This window comes from Lissotriton helveticus, chromosome 6 (genome assembly GCF_964261635.1).
Source record: "Lissotriton helveticus chromosome 6, aLisHel1.1, whole genome shotgun sequence".
In the NCBI taxonomy this organism is placed as follows: domain Eukaryota; kingdom Metazoa; phylum Chordata; class Amphibia; order Caudata; family Salamandridae; genus Lissotriton; species Lissotriton helveticus.
In genome coordinates, this window is record NC_136067.1 from 2,119,393,868 (window position 1) to 2,119,414,775 (window position 20,908).

At 48.0% G+C, this 20,908-nt stretch overlaps 1 protein-coding gene across 7 annotated transcripts in view; it reads left to right on the plus strand.

Moving 5' to 3' along the window:
• The window catches only part of LOC144764093 (NACHT, LRR and PYD domains-containing protein 12-like), a 324,393-nt gene that overhangs the window by 145,986 nt on the left and 157,499 nt on the right, over window positions 1-20,908 (plus strand). For all 7 annotated transcript variants that reach the window (XM_078650252.1, XM_078650255.1, XM_078650253.1 and 4 more), the window contains 2 exons: window positions 4,560-4,730; window positions 13,850-14,020. In XM_078650252.1, coding sequence (XP_078506378.1) covers window positions 4,560-4,730; window positions 13,850-14,020 — 342 coding nt within the window. The remainder of the gene's footprint in view (window positions 1-4,559; window positions 4,731-13,849; window positions 14,021-20,908) is intronic.

Here is a 20,908-nt window from a genome sequence, read left to right on the forward strand (position 1 = left end):
ACAAGGGGGCAAGGGTGTCAAAAGGACACACTGTTGCACCCCTGAAAATGTAATGTGCATCCATATTGTGCACACACATGCCCCAAGGGCATGTGTGTGTGTGTAATATGTAACTCTGCAAAATGCACTGTGGGAGGGCAGGTTTGATATACAGTCGAGGAGGCTGAAGAAGTGATTTAAAAGTAGGTGATTTATTAATAACAGAAGGGGTTGTGAATTGGTTGGTTGATTGTCCCTTGGGTTCTTCCTCTTCGGATGACTCCGGTGATGAGCTGGAGGGGGTTGACACAGGCAGAGGTGTTGTCTTGCTCTCCTTATCCTTTTTACCACGGTGGTCTTCCCGAAGGCTCATAGGAGGATGACAAAAACAAATGAGGGAACCGTAAGACTGAGGCTCTAAATACTGTTGGGTTATATCTTCCTTTACCACACCGTTGTACTCTAGGTTTGGCTTGTGCAAAGACTGAGACGAGTCAAAGTACGGTGGAGCCCAAACCGAGTTCAGAAATAGAGAGGAAGGGGTTTTGGGGTCTGTTTTAAAGTGCTTAGGGAAAGGTATAAGAGTGCTCGATGGAATAGACAATGCCAAGATGGTGAGGTTTTCAAATGAACATACACGTGCAAATTACAAAAGACAGTTGTGTTGTTCAATATGGGTGGACCACAAAGACATTTAACAAACTTCTTCTTTACTAGTGCCACCCTGTACTCCCTCCCGCTTCCCCCTTTTCCAATACCCTTGAGACTGTATTACTCACAGGCTCCTCCTCAACTCTCCAGAGTTGCGGCCACTCCACAGCCTCCTCCGGGCACCACCAGTCCTCGCCCCAGCTTTCTTCTCCGTCCTCCTGGTTCCCTGGGGTTCTGGCGTCCGGTATATCGTGTCCCGCGTCTTCTTTCAGTACTTCGTTCCTCCGGCGTTCCTCCACTCCTTTTGCGCTACTGTTCTCTGCCGCTGCCCTTTGAACCCCGCCGTCTTTCATTGGTTTCTCCCTATTGCTTCCTGCTTGCGAAGGAGTCACTTCCGGGTTATGTCGGCCGATGTGTTCCTGCGGAGAAATGGTGGAGGAGCATGGTTTTGGTAGTCCTGTGTGCAGTTGCTGAGACGAAACCCGTGATTGTGTCTCCCCACCCAGCGCTAGTCCGGTAAGTCTCTCTTCTATCACCGGGTCCATCTCACATGCACTTTAGTGCATTTTTCAGAGTTTTCACAAATTACCGCCCGTGTCATTTGATGGTAATTTGTGACCCCTATTAGCGAAATCGCTATTTTTAATTGAATCATGCATTGCATTGAAGTAATCGCAAATTCTGAGATTACTCAAAATGCAATTTTTGCATTTTAAGAATCTGCCCGTTTGCGACCAGTTTTTCCTTTGATGCATGTGGCCCATTGTTTCTAAAAATGAACAGGAGAATTTAGAAAATCTATAAAAGGTGTATGGCAGATTAGAAAACCATGGTTTAACAGTGAAACAGAACAAGTGTAATTTTCTTTTGACTCTGTGGAATATTTAGGTCTTACATTAACGGGTGAGGATGTGGTACACAAGAAATCTTTGGTGGAAGCTATTACACTTGCATAGGATAATAAGGAAAAGTTACTTTTGTTTGCAAGATTGTGTGAATATTACGGTATGTTCATAAAGTATTTTGCAACAAAAATGGATTCACTCAAGTATCTCACTCGGAAAAATTCAGAATTTAAATGGTCTGAAAATCAACAAGAACCATTTGAATTAATTTAAAATGAAATTGAGGAAGTGCCAACATTGAACAAATTTGCATCAACAAAGAATGTATCATCATTGTGGATGCAAGTTTGTATGGACTTGGAAGTGTGCTGTCACAGAGGTGTGGAAAGGAAGAGTGTAATGTGGCATTTGCTTCTCGCACTCTTAGTGAGACCGAAATAAGGTATACTGTCATAGAGAGAGTTGTTAGCATGCATGTGGGCTATGGAGCATTTTCACAAGTACATAGGGAGCTCCCGTTGTATTGTGAAAACTGATCACAAACCCCTTGTTGATATATTGTCTCCAGGTGGGGGACAGAATGGTACGGTGCGTTTTGCTAGACTGACGTCTAGACTGCAAGAGTACTGCTGTAAGCATGAGTTTGTACCAGGTAAACGAAATGTTACAGTTGACGGGTTATCTTGATTAGCCTCCGTTCCTTGTAATCAGGAGTAGGTTTTGAACGACTATGAGGAAGTGGACATGGTATCCACATTACAGAAATTGCTTTGTAAAGCTTTGAGAATGCAAGTGAGGAGATGTGGAGGGAAGAAGATGAAAGAGATCTGTTGCTTACTGCCGGGGAAGAAGTCTGTTGTGCAAGGGTGGCTCAAACGAAGAGACAATCCTGCTAGGCTGTCTCCATTTTAGAAGATATCAGGAGAGTTGGAAATTGATGGTGAGAGTATCTTCTCATTAGCACATGAAGGGCATTTAGGTATGTCCTCCATGAAAAAGCTTCTTAGGACATGTTTTGTGGCCAGGCATGGATAGGATGGTAGATAATGTGGTAAGACAATGTGAGATGTGTGCTAATAGTGACAAGATACTAAAGGCTGTTCCTGCATGTCCTGTGGAATGGCCTGATTCTCCATGGCAGGAGGTAGCGTTTAACATTACAGGTCCTTTCTTTGCCGCAGGAGGCTCAGTTTGCTATGGTATTAGTGGATTATGATTCTAAGTGGCCTGAAGTAAAGTGTGTTGCGCAAGCTACAGCTGGTGCTGTTATAAACTTCTTTAAAAATGTTTTTGCTTGGGAAGGATATCCCGAAGTACTTATCGCTGACAATGGCGTGCAGTTAAAGTCACAGGAGATGGAGAGTTTTCCTAGATACTGTAATGTCCGACATTTCTGTACTGCATTGTATGAACCTCAGTGGAATGGACAAGTGGAAAGGTTTAACCATGTCTTGAAGGAAAGTATTGTGTGAGCATGAGGTTTTGGATGTAAGCAAAAGACAAAGTTAAGAGAGAAGTTGTGGTTGTATCACATCGATCAAACAGGGTTCCTATAGACTGCGGCTAATTATCCGTTAGGGTCCCAAGGCGCTAAGGCATCACTCCCAATACATCCACAGGAATATTTCGTTTAAGTTATTCAGGGACAGGGATCTGGCCTCCAAGTTGTGTTCAAACGGTTTAACAAAAGGAAAGCGAAGTGCTTACTGCACTGAAGGAGAAGACCTTTAAAGTTCAAAGGAAACAGGAGAAAGATAAACTGGTCTATGATGCTAGGTGGAAGGTCAGAGAATTTATATTTGAAGTAGTTTGTTAGGTGAGGATTCGTAAACCAGGTCTCCTGTCTAAAGCTGCACCCACGTTTGGCAAAGGTATGAGTGTGGCAAAGTCAACAAGACCAGTGTGGTCACGCAAGATGGTTGCGTTTGCAATGTGAGGACAGTGGCCAACTGTAAGGGTGATAAGAGAAGATTTCTAATCCTTATATGACACAATGGTGAGGAACATATGGTGGACAAGTTGACATCAGTTATTGTGACATTGAATCTACTACGTCACGGGTAAAGGAGGTGGGTCTCTGTAGGAAATCCCCTATGAAGTATGTAGGTTATGTGTGAAGTTGTTTAGACTTTTGTGTTTCCTCGTTGTTATTCTATATTATTTTGTTTTATGTTATTGTAAGGGATAGATGTGTTGTATATTGTTTCTTTCTCTTGGAGTAATTCCTAGTGTAACTATGTTATTATCAAGTTAGCTTGAACGGGTTCCACTGCTTTGAAGACTGGACTTCGTGGCCTATAAATGAGAGTCTTGTGCTGTTGAATCAGATACATCTTTACTGCTCTACTCGCCTGAGTTCTTGGATTTTTACAGATAATGAAATACTTTGTGTGCTAAACAACTCCAACCATGTGCCCCTTCTGCCTTCCTGAGCGGCACTCATTGATGGCGCTTAGGAATTGCTGTTTTGTTGCCCTACATTCACCATGTTTGACCACCCGCTGAGAACCCTCCAGCTTGTAAAGTGTCTTTCTTCAAATGTTGCTTACTTTCTTCTCTCCTTTCATTTGTAAAGTGCCTCATTCCCCAAGGGCTTCTAGAATGTGCTCTACAAAACTTGTAGAAGTAAAGAAAAAGATGGTTATTAATATCTTCCGCACTCAAAGACCAGGGGGAGGCATTGAGAGTCGGTGTCTTCAACATCTGAGCAGTTCTGTCGGTCCTTGGATCTATTTTGCTAACTCAGGGTAAATTGGGGGCTTCAGAAGCAGCAAAGTCCAGCACCTGCACATCCCCAAACCCGCACTGTACTCAATCAGATGCTGGAGTTACAGGTATGTCCCCTCCAGTGCAGGATTGGATCCAGCACAGGTGTCAGTGGATGGACCCCCAGCAGGATGACACTGGTGAGCCATCTTCCTTCGGCAGCTCGGAGAGCCTGCTGTAGGTGATCTTCAGTATTACGCAGGGTGACTTTAGCAAAATGCAAATTTACCAAACCTGTGGAGGATCTTTGAGGTCAGACCATAAGGGTGCAGTGATATCTCTCCTAGGGTGTGATGGAGTGTCTCTCTGTTTCCGCAGGCTGGATCGCTGCTCCCTGACGGAGTCTTGCTGTAGTGACCTGTCCTCTGTCTTCTGTGTCCATCACCACCTCGCAGAGCTGGACCTGGCCGACAATGAACTGGGGGACTCTGGGGTGACAAAGCTCTGTGAAGGATTGAGACACCCGGACTGCAAGCTACAGACCCTGGGGTAGGTGTCCCTTGTGCCATAGAACGTTGGATTGAATGTGTGTGAAGGATTGAGACACCCGGACTGCAAGCTACAGACCCTGGGGTAGGTGTCCCTTGTGCCATAGAGCAGAGAATTGAACGTGTGTGAAGGATTGAGACTCCCGGACTGCAAGGTACAGACCCTGGGGTAGGTGTCCCTTGTGCCATAGAGCGGAGGATTGAACGTGTGTGAAGGAGTGAGACACCTGGACTGCAAGCTACAGACCCTGGGGTAGGTGTCCTGTGTGCGCACGGGAGCTTGTGCCACAGAGCGGTGGATTGAATGTGTGTGAAGGCATGAGACACCCGGACTGCAAGCTACAGACCCTGGGTAGGTGTCCCTTGTGCCATAGAGCGGAGATTTGAACGTGTGTGAAGGAGTGAGACACCCGGACTGCAAGCTACAGACCCTGGGGTAGGTGTCCTGTGTGCGCACGGGAGCTTGTGCCACAGAGCGGTGGATTGAATGTGAGGCATTGCAGATCACTTGTGCCGTGCTAGTGCTGAGGGAGCCATGTTTACCACTTCCCCACAGTGCTACCTATTCTGATCACAAATGCATGATGTGGCCACAGCACCAAGTAAAAGAGCTGCTTTTGTGTGGGAGTGAAGGCGAGTCACGAGAATGGGAACGGTGATGGTACCCCAGTATTTTATGAATTTGAAATTAAGCCCATATTATATATCACTGGAATATATCAACTTAAAGACATATGTGTCTCACCACCTGCAAAAGGTTGCATGTTTAAAGTATAAACCTAGATGGGAGAGATGAAAACCCAGACCCCATCAAACACATCTGCGGAAACTCAGCTTATGTTATAACATTGATAGTAGATCATCCACTCATATTAAATATCCGCCAAGCATTTGCAATGCAATAGGTCTCGCAGCATTAAAGTTTGAGTTACTGTCATTGTAACTGACAATGCTTTGCATTAATTTTTTTTCTTTAATTTGCAATTGGTATATAAACATTGTTTGTGAATGGTTAGCTGTTGCTTATGCTAAGCAAAGTTGGCAGTAATATAGAGTGCTAGTCTTGCTTGTTATAAGCATGCTGATTTAAAGCACTCTGTTAGCTGCGGGTAAAGTTTGCGCCATATGAAAGTGAAAACTAATAAATAAATTTTAAAAAAACCTACCTGTACCACGTCCACCAGACCATAAATAACGTGCAAAAGAAAAGACCATTCACCATTTCCTTCTAGGAATGGGGCTGCCAGGCCATAGACAATAAAATCCATTAACACCCAGGCACAAACGCAATTAACTGTAATTGTTTTATTCAAAACGGACATGGCCTCCAGGGATATAGCAAACCAACTATCTACATATCAATCAGTGCCCAAACACAAAACCATATACTGAATGTTTCACCTCCAACCATTGCCACAAACACCAATCAAGCCACAATGTCAGCCATCTCCAACTAAGGGCGCAGCCGATAGAAGAGACATATTATAAATTAAGACAAAGTCTAGACAGATTGCGGTTTTATGAAAACATGGTTTTATCAACGAGTATAGTCACATGAATAACAAGAGATACCTGGCAGGTGTGCTACTTAAGGGGGATGAGGGCCGCCTTTTAAAAATCGATCATTCTCATCCCTGTGTCCAGCCCGTGTTTTGACTAATGGTGGATGGCAGCTGATTAATCATGAGAGTGTGTCGATCTTTTTTTACTTGTAGCCCAAGTGGAAGAGGATGCCAACTGGCTGGCATGATCGGAATCCCTCGCTTCCCCCAGACGGTACAATAACTCTTGTTACATCTGTTGGATGATACAAATTCAATGTAACATACAACCCAGCTTGGCGTGGGTGTTCTCATCGATAAGTGGCATTTACACACTTGACTTAGTACTAATCAGCCATAGAAAATTTCTTGAACACAGCTGCAGATACTATTTCAACTCTTATGCACACCATCATTGTCCCAGTGCCACTGCCGATGCCCCTAAGATATGTTGGATATCTTCCAGTCACACACACACACTACTGATTCTTACTGCCCAATGCTGAGTGGCGATGTCATGGCTGAAGGTCCCACGTCGAGAGCAGTGGTCTGGCCAAGCGATGCAACACTAGGCAATGACTGTGAGGTGTATGTCTATTGCATTGCAAATGAATGTGTGATTCTGGGAAAATTCCTCACTCCCTCCCAGTTTTAGCTTCTTAAATGTTGTAATCCTTGCTAGAGAGGCCAGTTATTAGTGCATTATATTACAAAAAAATCCCTTGAATATGAAGGGAAGGGGAGGGCTCAGAATTGGTTGACTTTGTCACTCTCATTTGCTTGCCTATTCGTTAGCCGTGTGGTCTTTCCTTCCTCTACTTGTGTTTATCCCGCCCCTGGAGTATGTCCTTCCACTGCTCTTTTTGAGGTGCTGCAATTTTTGGGGGGATTAGGCACTTTACAACAGTGCTGGTGTTTTCCTATTCTTTTACCCTCCGGGCAGGTCACTCCCCGAGCACACTCCCCGTGAGTGAGCCCGTCCCCTGGTGCCGCCTCTGCCCTGAGCTGTGCCCTGTGCATCTCTGCTGTGCCCCGCCCGCCAGATCCGCGGATCTTCTGCGCCTCCTGCCACCAGCTTTGCCCTCTGCTGTGCCCGACCGCCGGATCCGCTTGGTCCGCGGATCTCCTGTGCCCCCTGCCACCAGCTTACTTCGCCGCCTTTTTCGTTGTGCTTTCCCGCCGTTTTGCCCTAGCCCCCAGTGCTCCCCCCCTCTTCGCCCCGCCCCGGCCGCGTTTCCCGACACCTCCCCGCCGCTGCCCCCTGCGGCCCCGCCCCCTTCCCTCGCTCGCCATCCCCATTCGCCACCCCGCTCCCCCTCTCAGCTGCCCCTCCCTCGCTCCGCCCCCCCCCACTCTCCTCATATGGCAGAGTGGCCAACGCGCAGCGTGCACGCGCAGCGGGCGCGCCCTAAGCGAGCCGAAGGCGCGCCAAAGGTAAGCCCGTCTGCGCCCGTCCGTGCCTGGACCGCGCCCAGCGCCCGAACCCCTGGCCCCCGAGGACCCCAGCCCACCCGCCGGACGTACAAGGCCGCCACCCTCAACGCACTCAACACCGGCCGAGTCCCGGGATGCTACCGAGCCACCCCGAGACGTACCCACGGACCCTTCAGCTGCCACGCCTGCAAGTTCTCCTGCATCTGGACCTGCCCCGCACCAGCACCCGCCAAGCCGAACACCAGTAGCAACCACCTCAAGTGCATCCTGCTCAACACCCGCTCCGTCCACAGACACGCCATCGAACTCTGGAACCTCCTCGACACCACAGCTCCTGACGTTGCCTTCCTCACGGAAACCTGGATGAACGACTCCTCAGCGCCCGACATCGCCATCGCCATCCCAGAGGGATACAAGATCACCCGGAGAGATCGCGACATCCAGACTGGAGGAGGCATCGCCATCATCCACAGGGACACCATCCACATCACGACCAACACCGACGACACCCTGACTACCACCGAACACCTACACTTCCAGATCCACACCGACCCGAAGACCACCCTCAGAGGCACCCTGATCTACCGACCCCCGGGACCACGCACACAATTCAGCGAGGACATCGCCGACTTTGTCAGCCCGCATGCCCTCCCCTCCGCTGACTACATCCTCCTGGGAGACATCAACTTCCACCTGGAGAACAACAACGACCGCAACACCACCACCCTGCTTGACAACCTCGCCAACCTCGGACTCAAGCAGCTGGTGTCCACCCCTACCCACCTCGCCGGACACACACTCGATGCCGTCTTCTCATCCAGCAAAGACATCGCCTTCAGCCACGCCACTGGACTCCACTGGATGGACCAAGGCTGCGTCCACTTCACCTTCAGAAGAACCACGATCCACCACCACCAGCAACAGGTTGCTCGAAGAAGCTGGAACAAAATCACAGCCGACCAGCTCGCCGCTTCCCTGAGCCAGCACCCTCCCGCCAGCTCAGCGAACCCCAGCCAGGCCGCCGACAACCTCACGAAGTGGATCAGCAACTGCGCGGACAAACTCGCCCCACTGAGGACCCCGCCCAGCAGACCCGGCAGCAAGAAGGCCCCATGGTTCACCGACAAACTCAAGAGCTCCAAGAAGAACTGCCGAGCCCTCGAGAAAGCCTGGAGAAGGGAGCCAACACCGGACAACATGACCACCCTCAAGCCCGCCACCCAGAAGCACCATCAACTGATCCGCGCCACCAAGAAAACAGCATTCAAGGACCGGCTGGACAACAACGCACACAACTGCAAGGAACTCTTCAACATCGTGAAAGAGCTCTCCAACCCCAATGCCGGAAACAACGACATCACCCCATCGCAAGACCTCTGCAACTCCCTCGCCTCCTACTTCCACAACAAGATCGCGGACATACACAACAGTTTCAGCACTCAACCGACGCACGCCACGACCGAACCACCGCCCCCCACCACCACCCTCCGCACCTGGACTCCGATCAGCACAGAAGACACCGTCCGCACGATGAACTCCATCCACTCTGGATCTCCGACTGACCCCTGCCCTCACCACGTCTTCAACAAGGCCGACGCTGTCATCGCACCCCACCTGCGGGACATTATCAACACATCCTTCAACACCGCCACCTTCCCTGAGAGCTAGAAGCACGCCGAACTCAGCGCTCTACTAAAGAAACCAACAGCGGACCCCACCAAACTCAAAAATTACCGCCCCATCTCGCTCCTCCCGTTTCCAGCCAAAGTCATCGAGAAGACTGTCAACAAACAGCTGGCCGCCTTCCTCGAGACGAATGGATCCCTCGACCCCTCACAGTCTGGCTTCCGAGCCAACCACAGCACCGAGACCGCCCTCATCGCTGCCACCGATGACATCCGAGCCCTGATGGACAACGGAGAAACAGCGGCCCTCATCCTCCTAGACCTCTCCGCGGCATTCGACACTGTCTGCTACCGCACCCTAGTGCAGCGCCTCAGCAACGTCGGAATCCAGGAGAAGGCACTGGAATGGATCATCTCCTTCCTCGACGGAAGAACACAGAGAGTCCGCCTACCACCGTACAAGTCAGAGGCCACCGAAGTCATCTGCGGCGTCCCTCAAGGATCCTCTCTCAGCCCCACCCTCTTCAACGTCTACATGAGCCCCCTCGCGGCCATCGCACGCCAACACAACCTCAACATCATCTCCTTCGCTGACAACACCCAGCTGATCCTCTCCCTGACCAACGACCCCACCGCCGCCAGAGCCAACCTTCACGAAGGGATGAAAGACGTAGCCGATTGGATGACGACCAGCCGCCTGAAACTGAACTCAGACAAGACGGAAGTCCTCATCCTGGGCTCCTCGCCCTCCGCCTGGGACAACTCCTGGTGGCCCCCCGCCCTGGGCACCGCACCCAAACCGACAGATCACGCATGCAACCTGGGCTTCATCCTGGACTCATCCCTCTCCATGACCAGACAAGTCAACCCTCTCTCCTCGTCGTGCTTTAACATCCTGCGCATGCTACGGAAGATCTTTCGGTGGATCCCCACCGAGACGAGGAAGACGGTCACCCAGGCCCTCGTCACCAGCCGACTGGACTACGGCAACGCCCTCTACGCCGGAACCACCGCCAAGCTCCAGAAGAGACTCCAGCGGATCCAGAACGCCTCATCCAGACTCATCCTCGACATCCCACGACACAGCCACATCTCCGGACATCTGAGAGACCTGCATTGGCTCCCCGACAACAAGAGAATCACCTTCCGTCTCCTCACCCACACACACAAAGCCCTACACGATCAAGGCCCGAGCTACCTCAACAACCGCCTCAACTTCTACTCTCTCAAACGCCATCTCCGATCAACCAGTCACGCCCTCGCCGCCGTCCCCCGCATCCGAAGAACGACAACAGGAGTAAGGTCCTTCTCCTACCTGGCCGCCAAGACCTGGAACTCTCTCCCGACGACCTGCGCCTGACCCAAGACCACCTCTCCTTCAGGAAGAAGCTCAAGACCTGGCTGTTCGAGCAGTAGCAGCACCCCCCCCTCCCAAGCGCCTTGAGACCCTCCGGGTAAGTAGTGCGCTTTATAAATGTCTTTGATTGATTGATTGATTGATTGACCCCCGCCACGCCCAGTGTTCCGGTCTCTCATCTGTGTGCTTCTCAAAAGCTTACCTGCATTGCCTTCTATTCAATGAGCTTTCTCCCCTCCAGCTCCCTGTTTCCTTTAACCCACATTTTTTTTTCACCCACCCATGTTGCTACCACCCTTCACACATCACTATAGTGCTACTGCTTTGCTCGTGTTGTTTCCTCCACCCACTGCAGAAAAACACCACCTGCGCCATATGTCACTTCCGCCTCTACCTACGCCACCATGCTGTTTCCCATCCACTTTGTGAAGAAAATATGCTTTAAAATTTGTTATTTCTAGTTCACAATCCAACTCTGATCTAAGTACAAAGAAAAAAAAGTGGTGCATAAGTTTGTAGGAGCATGAATGTGTGAGGTGTGAAAAGCTTTTGTTAATGTTTTCTTTAAAATTCTCTAGCCATGCCGTACCGCATTGGTATGCTGGGCCACATGGCTAAAACCATTGATAAATCCAATAGGTCCTAAAGGCAGGACCTATTGGTTTTGCCAATGCTTGTTTTTTTTATGTCGCAACGCTCCTTAAGGTTAACTGAAAAGTTGCATGAAATGCACAGAAATTCGCTCATCACACATTTAACACAATGTGTTCCACTTGCGCTAAATGATGGGGGGAGGGAGTGCATTCGTTCCTCTGTCAGTATTACTTTTTAAATTGTGTCTTGGTTTGAGAACAAAGCAAGACCGAGATTTAAGTTCAGCCTACGGACTTGCTGTGAATAGGTCAGTGGCACAATTAAGTTGTTTGGTTGCCCCGATTCACTTTAACTTCGTATGTCCCTGTCTCACTTTGCATTTATGTGTGCTCCAATAATGGCATGAGAAGAAAGACAGACCTGGGGAGTTGGTGCTGAAGTATACAGGGGAATGGGCAAGCCCAGTGACAACAACAAAATCTTACAAATAAACACTGAGCACGCACGAGTGCATAACTAACATTCTAAAGCACTGCAGTTTAAAAAACACAAAGGTATTTGAGGCACCTTGCAGCAAATAGCAACCGCCGGGCCCTTCAAAAATTAAAAAAAATATATATCATATGACCACGAGGGATGGGGAAGCATAGCAACAGAGGAGCTGGTGGGTGGGAAGGATAAAATAAACATAAACCTGGGTTGGGGCAGAAAGGAAAACACGGTTTGTGCAGAAAATGCCCCCGGAATTCCGCCGCAGCCGCACCGGAAGTCAGGCAAGGTCGCCTGTGATGGGGGCGGGGCCTGGTCCGGACCGGAAGAGGAGGCAGGCGAAGTCAATGCGTCTCGCGGCCCGGGGCTCCTGTGAGCGGTGGAGAGCCCCGGAGCCGCCAGCAGGAGGTTGAGCGACATTGGCCCGGTAAGTTCCAAAGGGCTGGGGGGGCTTGGTGCACTCGTGTGTGTGTGTGTGCATGTGTGTATGCTTGTGTGTGTATGTATGTGTGCGACGGTGACGGTGGGGGTGGGCTCGGTGCACTTGTGTGTGTGTGCGCGTGTGTGTGTATGTGTGGTGGGTTGTGTCTCTGTATGTATGTGCGTGCATGTGCCCTTGTGTGTTTGTTTCTAAGCATGCGTGTGTTGTATTGGAGCAGCGCGCATTGCAAGAAACTGGCAACAGCGCTCGTACTTGTGCGCGTGTCAGTTTGAAATCGCCTCCAAGGCGATGCGCGCGGCCAGGATTGTCTCCTGGGAAGCACACACGCCAACAATAGGTTCTCGGCGAGAACGCGCTTCCGCGCGCTTAGCCGAGACCTAAAAAGGAAGAATTGAATACGAGAGCAAAGGAGGGCAGAGGCTAAAAAGTAGGCGAGACGTGTAAGGCTGACAAAAGTGATAAGAAACATAAGGGGAAGGGTAGTGGCGTGGCGGCCGCGTGAGTATTCCTATCTGTTTCAAAACAAGATCTGTGATCGAATGCAGATCTGCAGTTTAAAGATAGACCTATTGGCTTTGACAGTGTTATCAGTGAGTAGCTGGGAGATGTAACTGCAGCGAGACCAAACTTAACTGTCGCCATCTTAACTGAGGGGAGTTACCGCACAATCTGGTGCACTTCAGCCTGGAGGGGGCGCTGGCCCTCTTACTACATAGTAGGTAAATTATTGTTTGTTGTGTTGACGTGTTTCGCAGACTGCTAGAGAGGATGGTAGGTAGACCTAAAATATAAAGGAAACGGTAGTGGCATGGTGACGTTGGGAGAGAATGTATGTCTCCCCCACAGACAAAGAAACAAATTATCTAAAACAGTGGTTCTTAACCTTGTGACTTCTGTGGAACATTATTGGAAACCAGGGAACCTTACTTAATAATTTTTGGAAACCCGGGACCCCCACGGAATCATTATTGGAACCCAGGGATCCCCACTAGATCACAATTGGGACCCGGGGACCCCAATGAGTCATTACTGAAAGCCGGGGACCCCGGCCTAAGCATTTTTAATGATTTGAACCGCAAAACAATGCACAACAAATACAGCAATAAACAAGCATTTGTCAAACAAATATACAAAATGATGAAATAGCCGGAAACTCATATTAAAAAAATACATTTTAATAGGAAGGTTAGAGCTTTTCTAAGTTTGAGGCCCTTCAACGTCCATACTATATTCCATTTGATGCACTTGCACTGCTCTCACGAATCAGTCTGAGGATACTAACTTATTTTTAAGCCTAAAATTTCAAATTCCTTCACATTACCAGAACGTCTTAAAATTTTATTTTTTACATTGTATTATTATTATTTACTTTATTTATCTGTTATTATTATTTAATGTTCTAAGTAGTCGCGGTGTAGGCTTAGTGGACCCCCGGGTGGGCGGACCTCAGGATAAGAATCACTAATCCGAAACCCTGATACTTTATACACCAATGTCTTAAACATGTGTTTGATTGTGGTTGGAAGACGGGGTGGGAGTTTGCTGATCTGAGACTGCTGGTTGGTAACTTATGGATGGAATGTACTACTAATCTCATGCTGGCCACCTGCCATAACTCTGTGTGTCCTCCTCCCACAGGCTCAGGAGCTGCTCCCTCACAGGGTCCTCCTTCGCAGATTTGTCCTCCATGCTTGGCACATCATCGTCCCTCACGGCGCTGAACCTGGGTGGAAATTCACTGCAGGGTCCATCAGTGCGACAGCTGTGCGAAGGGTTGAAGCATCCGGCCTGCAGGTTACAGACTCTTGAGTAAGTAGGGGATGACATGGCTGCTGGCATAGCTGTTTCTAGTGCATCCTTGGTGCTGACTTCTACAACTTTGCTGCCCAGCTCCAAAGAGCGTGTGGGTCACCGTAGGCTTACACACACACTTATGGTTGTTCTTTCAATGTGTGTTTGTGTGCCTCAAAGTGGTAGTAGAGCATACCAGTAGTATGTGTGTGTGTGTGTTTGTGTGTGCCATCCTGCTCTGAGAGCAGCCCTAATCCTGCAGCAGACAGGGAACGTGCCCGGGTGACCGCGTGGCCAGTCCAGCCCTAGAGTAGAGTGAGGACGGTTACTTACCCATAGTCCTTGTTCTGCATCGTAGGGATCTTCAATGAAGTGATACACTTTGGCATCATTCCCCACTGCATGGAGGGGGCCCCAGAAGACTTTAAATCCATGAATGTGGGAGAAGGTGAACAGTTCAGCATTTCTACAAGTTCCCCACTGTCTCTATCAAAGGCAAGTTTTTCCACATTTTTAGCTCTGTTCACAATGATGAAGAGAAAATAACTCCTATAAAACTGCATTGCAGCACCTGGAAGTAGCACACTGCATTAATTATTTGAAAAAAGGAAGAAAAAGGCACCCAGGTCTGCTTCTCACTGACATAACTGAAGAGGGTCCTGAGACCTTAGGACTCAAGGGCTTCCGCATCCTCTGATACCCACTAGCGGCAGCTGCTTCAAGGAGTTCTTTTCCTGGTTCGTGAGACTTGAATCTTGGAACACTTGTTTTTTCGACCCCACTGCTCTGCAGATTTTCTAATAGAAATTCACATCTCCCATCTCAGACAAGCTTTTGAAAGCTTTCTTTGGCTTTTTCGGTCAACTATTGCAGTCGCAATGCCTTCACTTTTTGTTAAGTGCCTCTTCTGCCCCCACCAATAGTCTGCGGTTGGTCTCTCAGCTTCTCACTCCATCAAAAGTCTGAGTTTTCATCCATAGTGTCCAAAAACTCTTAAAAACAGAGAAGACATCACATGAGCCACACTGATTGACATTGAGACTCATCGACTCATTCACCAGGGAGTACTTCTGCAAAATGACTGACTGTCTCCTACACCAGCTGCAACCCTCATGCTTTTGGGCCAACGTCCTTCAAGACTCTGATAGAAGACCAACTTGAAGCCGCAGTAGTGCCTCTACAGATACCTCCGCTGCCCTCTACAAAAGCAGTTTTGTTCTCCAGACTGATCCAGAAGAGGGTCCTTCTCCCTGTTGGTCTCCAAGGCCACTTACTCCATCGGTGGTCCCGCGTCCTCCTTCACAGCTTCATCCTACAGATCTGCCGCGTGACATAGAAGAACATCAACCACCGCACAAACCTAAGACGAAAAGAACCCCTTCCAAAGTTCCTAACAGGTTGTTTGATGAGAGGGATAGTGAAACACTTACATCATGGACTCCAACTGCAGCATCATCTCTCCTTGAGACTGCAGATTACATCTTGGTCTTGTAGAATGCTCCTGACTCTTCTGCTAGAAGTTTGAGACTGGAATGTGAAGTGACCCTTTCTTTTATACTAAAATTAAGCTTGCATCATCTGTCTGTATCACTCAACTTAAAGCATTAAAGAAGCTGCTGCACCTGGGACCCGAGGCTCTGCTAAGAGCCGTGGTTCACACCTTGGTGACCTGCCACATGGACGATGCTAAGATTCTCTATTTGGGCGTTCCTGCTTTTCTAATTTGAAGACTTCAGATCATTCAAAAGGCAGCAGCAAGACTTATCCAGAGGGTTCCTCTGCATCAGTCTATTTTGCTACACTGGCTGCCTGTTACTAGACGCGTTTGATTTAAAGCCCTGACTCTGGCATTAGCAGCTTTCGCAGGTGAAGACCCTTCTTATCTGAGAAACAGACTCCTCCATTATAAGCAATGCAGATCGCTCACGTCTAATAACCTTCGTCTGATGCAGGTCCCAACATTTCCTAAGGTAAGATGGGGAGGCTCTTCCTTTATATTTGTGGATTTGTAGGTCATGTATGTGCTCCCGCACAGACTCCTGAAGTCTCTCACAGGATGTGTATGTGCTCCCTTATACACTCCTTTTGTTTTTGCAGGTTGTGGATGTGCTCCCGCACAGGCCTGTTGTCTCTTACTGGATGTGTATGTGCTCCCTCACAGACTCCTGTTGTCTCTCACAGGATCTGTATGTGCTCCCTCATGGATTCCTGTTGTCTCTCACAGGATGTGTATGTGCTCCCTCACAGACTCCTATTGTCTCTCACAGGATGTGTATGTGCTCCCTCACAGACTCCTATTGTCTCTCACAGGATGTGTATCTGCTCCCTCACAGACTGCTGTTGTCTCCCACAGGATATTTATGTGCGCCCTCACAGACTCCTGTTGTCTCTCACATGATGTTGATGTGCTCCCTCACGGACTCCTGTTCTCTCACGGGAGGTGTATGTGCTCCCTCACAGACTCCTGTTGACTCTGACAGTATGTGTATGTGCTCCCTCACAGACTCTGTTGTCTCACAGGATGTTTACATGCTCCCTCACAGACTCCAGTTGTCTCTCACATGATGTGTATGTGCTTTCTCACAGACTCTAGTTGTCTCTCACCGGATGTGTATGTGCTCTCTCACAGGCTGCTGTTTTTGCTGTTTTTGCAAGTTGTAGATGTGCTCGCTCACAGACTCCTTGTCACGTGGCCCATGGGGATATTGTCGTTTTTAACTAAGTTAAGTTACCATGAGCACTTTGAAGCATCGCCTGCTGCTTTTACGCACGTCACGAAGCATCTTTATTTTTGCAATATTTTACTGACTGCTTTCACATGGGAACTCATCGCTGTGTTCGCTCTTTGCATGTTCCTGGAATTTTGACTGAACATTATGTGCAATGTCGAACAACAATGCCAATATTTATTCTGCTCTGGTCAGGCCTTAGCCCTTAGACAAAACATACAGATGCAGCTGTTGTTTGAACAAACAAACTCTGGTCTTATTGGAATACATAAATAGGTGAGACACACCATTGATACGTTAAGGAGTGGGGTCTGCTGAAAAAGCCCAGAGATCTTCTATTATAAAATAATACTTCTTCTTAGCAAGGGGAGGGAGGTTAGTCACTATAGTCTTTTCTCCATTGTCTTTCTTATGATGACATCTCCCTACACGATGTATGGACTAGCTGCTATGCTGACTATATTTGTATTATGCATTTTCCTACTTGTTGTGGCTTGTATACTGCATGTTAGGGAACTTTAGTTAAAATAAATATTTTAAACCTTTTCGTGTCTCTGTCAGATCTTATTGTGGACAAGTACAACAGTGCGAGCAAAAGGGTGTGTCTTTTTACAGCGATTCCTGAGAGATCTGGGAGTGTTGTGTTCTGGTGGGTCTAATCATTTGTTTCTCTGGGAATTGTGTAGGAGCGCAAGTGAGACACTATAGCTGGGCTCGTGGGTACTAAGGTGGTAGGAAGACCCAGTCCCTATACACCAAGGTCCCATATTCCAGTGCATAGTTGTGTGTTTGTAAAGAATCCATGCAACATAGCGCCACCATCGATTGGTCTGGTACTTATTTGAATAGCACTTGTACTTGTCAACATTCCTTCACAAAGGTTTCCGGAGACATCCGTGGTGTGAGGGCTGAGCTTCCTTTATTTGTGTTTTATAGTCTTTTCAAGCTTGAGATTTAAAAGGTTTTGTTCCTTTCTCTCAACCCGGTTTTGCGCTACCGTTCTACTGGTTTATCCTTTTCATTGTTATAATGGCAGTCGCTATTGCAGCTCATAACCGTACTGTGGTCACAGCCCATTTGACTCAACATGGAGTCCCTAATGCGGGGACTACTATTATCTTTGTCGTCGAGGCAGACGCAGTTTACCACTTCAAAGTTTTCTATTCTTGGGTTATATTTCCAGCAGTGGATGTAAATGATCATTTGATCCATAGTTATACAGCAGCTGCAATTCCACAGAATTATCATCCTTATCGATTACTTGAAGTTCCATTGACAGCCTGGGAGCATACCATATGGTTTAATGGCGCCCATCCTCACCCTGTTTCTGTGGTCCGTTTAGGCTCCTTATCAGTCGATGGGGCCACATGACCAGTTTTGGCTGGTCTTACGCCACATCCAAATGATCTTAATGTTACTCTCACAGATCTATGTCAATTTCATACAACGTTGATTCATATACATAGAGCTGTCATACAGTTAATGCCTCGTAATATTCAAGTGGCTCCATCTGGAGCCGCTTCACAACCACCTAGACATGGTGGTGGTCTTGTCATTAGTCCCATCATGATTAATTCGGTGACGGGCAAGTGTCCTCAGAAATGGCATCATTTCCCTTACTGGCTGGCAAAAAAATTTGAGCAACTCGAGGCTGTTTCCCCATACTATACCTGTGGAAAAACACTGAATCCTTACAATGAGTTTACCCAGTGGTATCGTTTCCACTTTGGTTAATGGCACCACCAGGTGGACCGTGTTTGCTGCGGTGTATACACTGTGCTTTGGCACCCCCTTCATGAGCGTTCTACCGAGCATTCTCAAAAAGGTTCAAGATGAACACTGGGCTGGACCAGCCCTGAAATTTGGGATGAGATTAGTGGGCATGTTCCCTACTGTCTCCGATATGAATCTGACCAATTTCAAAGGTGAAATAGTTAGCTTGCAAGTTCGTCAACTCCTTTCGATGGTGGCAGACGTTGATAGGCAGCAGCAGATGGCGATTATTATTTCTGATGTGATAAATCTATTTGATGGATGATAATTTAATACCGCATCTTGTGCGTGTGGACCGCATCATAATGTCCTTTGAAGACTGGGGTTGAGAATTCAACTTTGCTAAGTCGCATATTGCGTGTTTGGCCATTCTTTTTCTGGGTTATGAGCTCAACAATGAAGGTAGGGGTTGGCCCCCCACTTTTGGAGAAATGTGCTCATTTGCAACCTCCTTCTACATTCCTGAGTACGGCCAATGTATCAAACCACTTTACACATTGATAGATCCTTCTTTCTCAGCTTAAGGTTGGCTTCCAGAACATACCGTGATTCGCCAGTCTCTGCAGTCTGATCTGCTTGTGACTAACTTCTTATTAACACAAGATAATACTACCAATTTTGTCATAAGGATTGTACTTGGAGCTTTAGGTTTCACCTACTTGACGTTCAGTGTAGGGGACGTGGTCCCCATTGCTTACAAATCGCATTTGTACACTTCAGCTGAGATGAGTTTCTCTCCTACCAAAAAAATATGGACAGTAGTCCAGATGGTGATTCTTTAAGAACGCTCTCTGGCTCAAAGTAAACCCATTCTAATGGTCTCGCCTGTACCTGCTTTGGAAGCACGTATGAAAGCTAGGGTTCGAAATTCGAAAGCCTTGCATCCACTGTAGATATAATTAGCTAGCTTGTTGACGTCGGCTGATGTCAACTTTATTTTCGACCCGTCTTTACAGACAGAGGAGTTTTTACGGGGACGAACATGTTCATCCTCCTCTTTATCGTTACTTCCTCATGATCAGTACTAATGTGTCATTTATACTGATGGATCTGTGTATGTATAGGCATTTATATAGCGCACTACTTACCCGTAGGGTCCCAAGGCGCTTCGACCGCTGCGAAACCCTTCCTGGCTTCCCTGAGAGATGGTCCCTTAATGGGTATCTCCAGGGTGAGACCAGGCATCCCGGGCGGTCTGGTGGGGCCGTTAGTGAAGATGAGGCAAGCTAATGCCCAGAGTTGCCGAGTGTGATCGCTGATCAGAGTGGGCACCGAGGCGAGAGAATTATCGAGTCCGCTGACCCTGGTCCAGAAACCTGCCGTGCCGGGAATCGAACCCTGGTCCCGGGCCGTCCTCTGCTCTCGGGTCTGCCGCCTCTAACCAGTGAGCCACACTACTTCACTATCTGCACAGCTGCCCATTGGTTCAACACATGCTTATTCGATCTCTTGTGCAATAGTGGTGGGAAACTTTGTTGAGAGGGACTTTCAATCTTCTTTGGTGCACACAAAGTCTCTTTGTGACTGCACGGCTCAGTTAGCGCAGCTGCGTGCATTGGTTTTAGTGCTTGAATTTACTGATCCTGAAGTTCCTACCCTTGTAGTGAGTGATTCTTTTTACTGCACACAATTCTTTAATGACAACTTATTCCTCAGGACACAAAACAATTTTCGTGATTCTAAAGGTAGCACAATTAAGCATAAAATGCGTTGGGTTATATTGGCCGCTCTTAAGGAGCACTTGCCACTGACGGATGTCAATCATACTTTGGGCCATCAACATGTGGGAGCACACGCTGTTGGTAATTCTTTGGCTGATGAGGCAGCCAAATCAGCAGAAGCCACATGTTCAGTAGCAGCAGTCACTAGGTCAATGACTAAACGTGATGATATTATGGTAGCTATTGCTGAGACAAACGAGTGAACGGATCCTCCACAGGGTTTCCCTTCTCGTTATTCATACCACTCACTTGTCTTCTGAGCAAGTTCCTTTTGCAACTATCCTGTCTGTTGGGGATCGGCTAATTCCCAACGAGGACCGCAGAATTTCTTTGATTGTTACCGCTCATGAAGGGGTGGCTTCAGCACATGAGTGCTCAGTGACAGTTTCTCTTTAACAGCAACGTTTCTGGGCTCATAAATATGTTCTTTCTAGTGACATTTGTCAACAAACTAAATCTTCTCCTGTTGCACGTCCACACCATATACAGCTTTATATCTCCAATAAGCCGATCGGCTGCATTTATCTTGATCACTGTGGTACTTTGACTTCTGACTCAACATTTAAACATATTTTGGTTGCAGTGGATTTTTGCACGAGATTCCTTTGGGGTTGGCCGCAAAATTGTGCTGACGCTCTAACTGTCATTAAAGATTTGTGTGCCTTTGTCTGGACGTTTGCTTG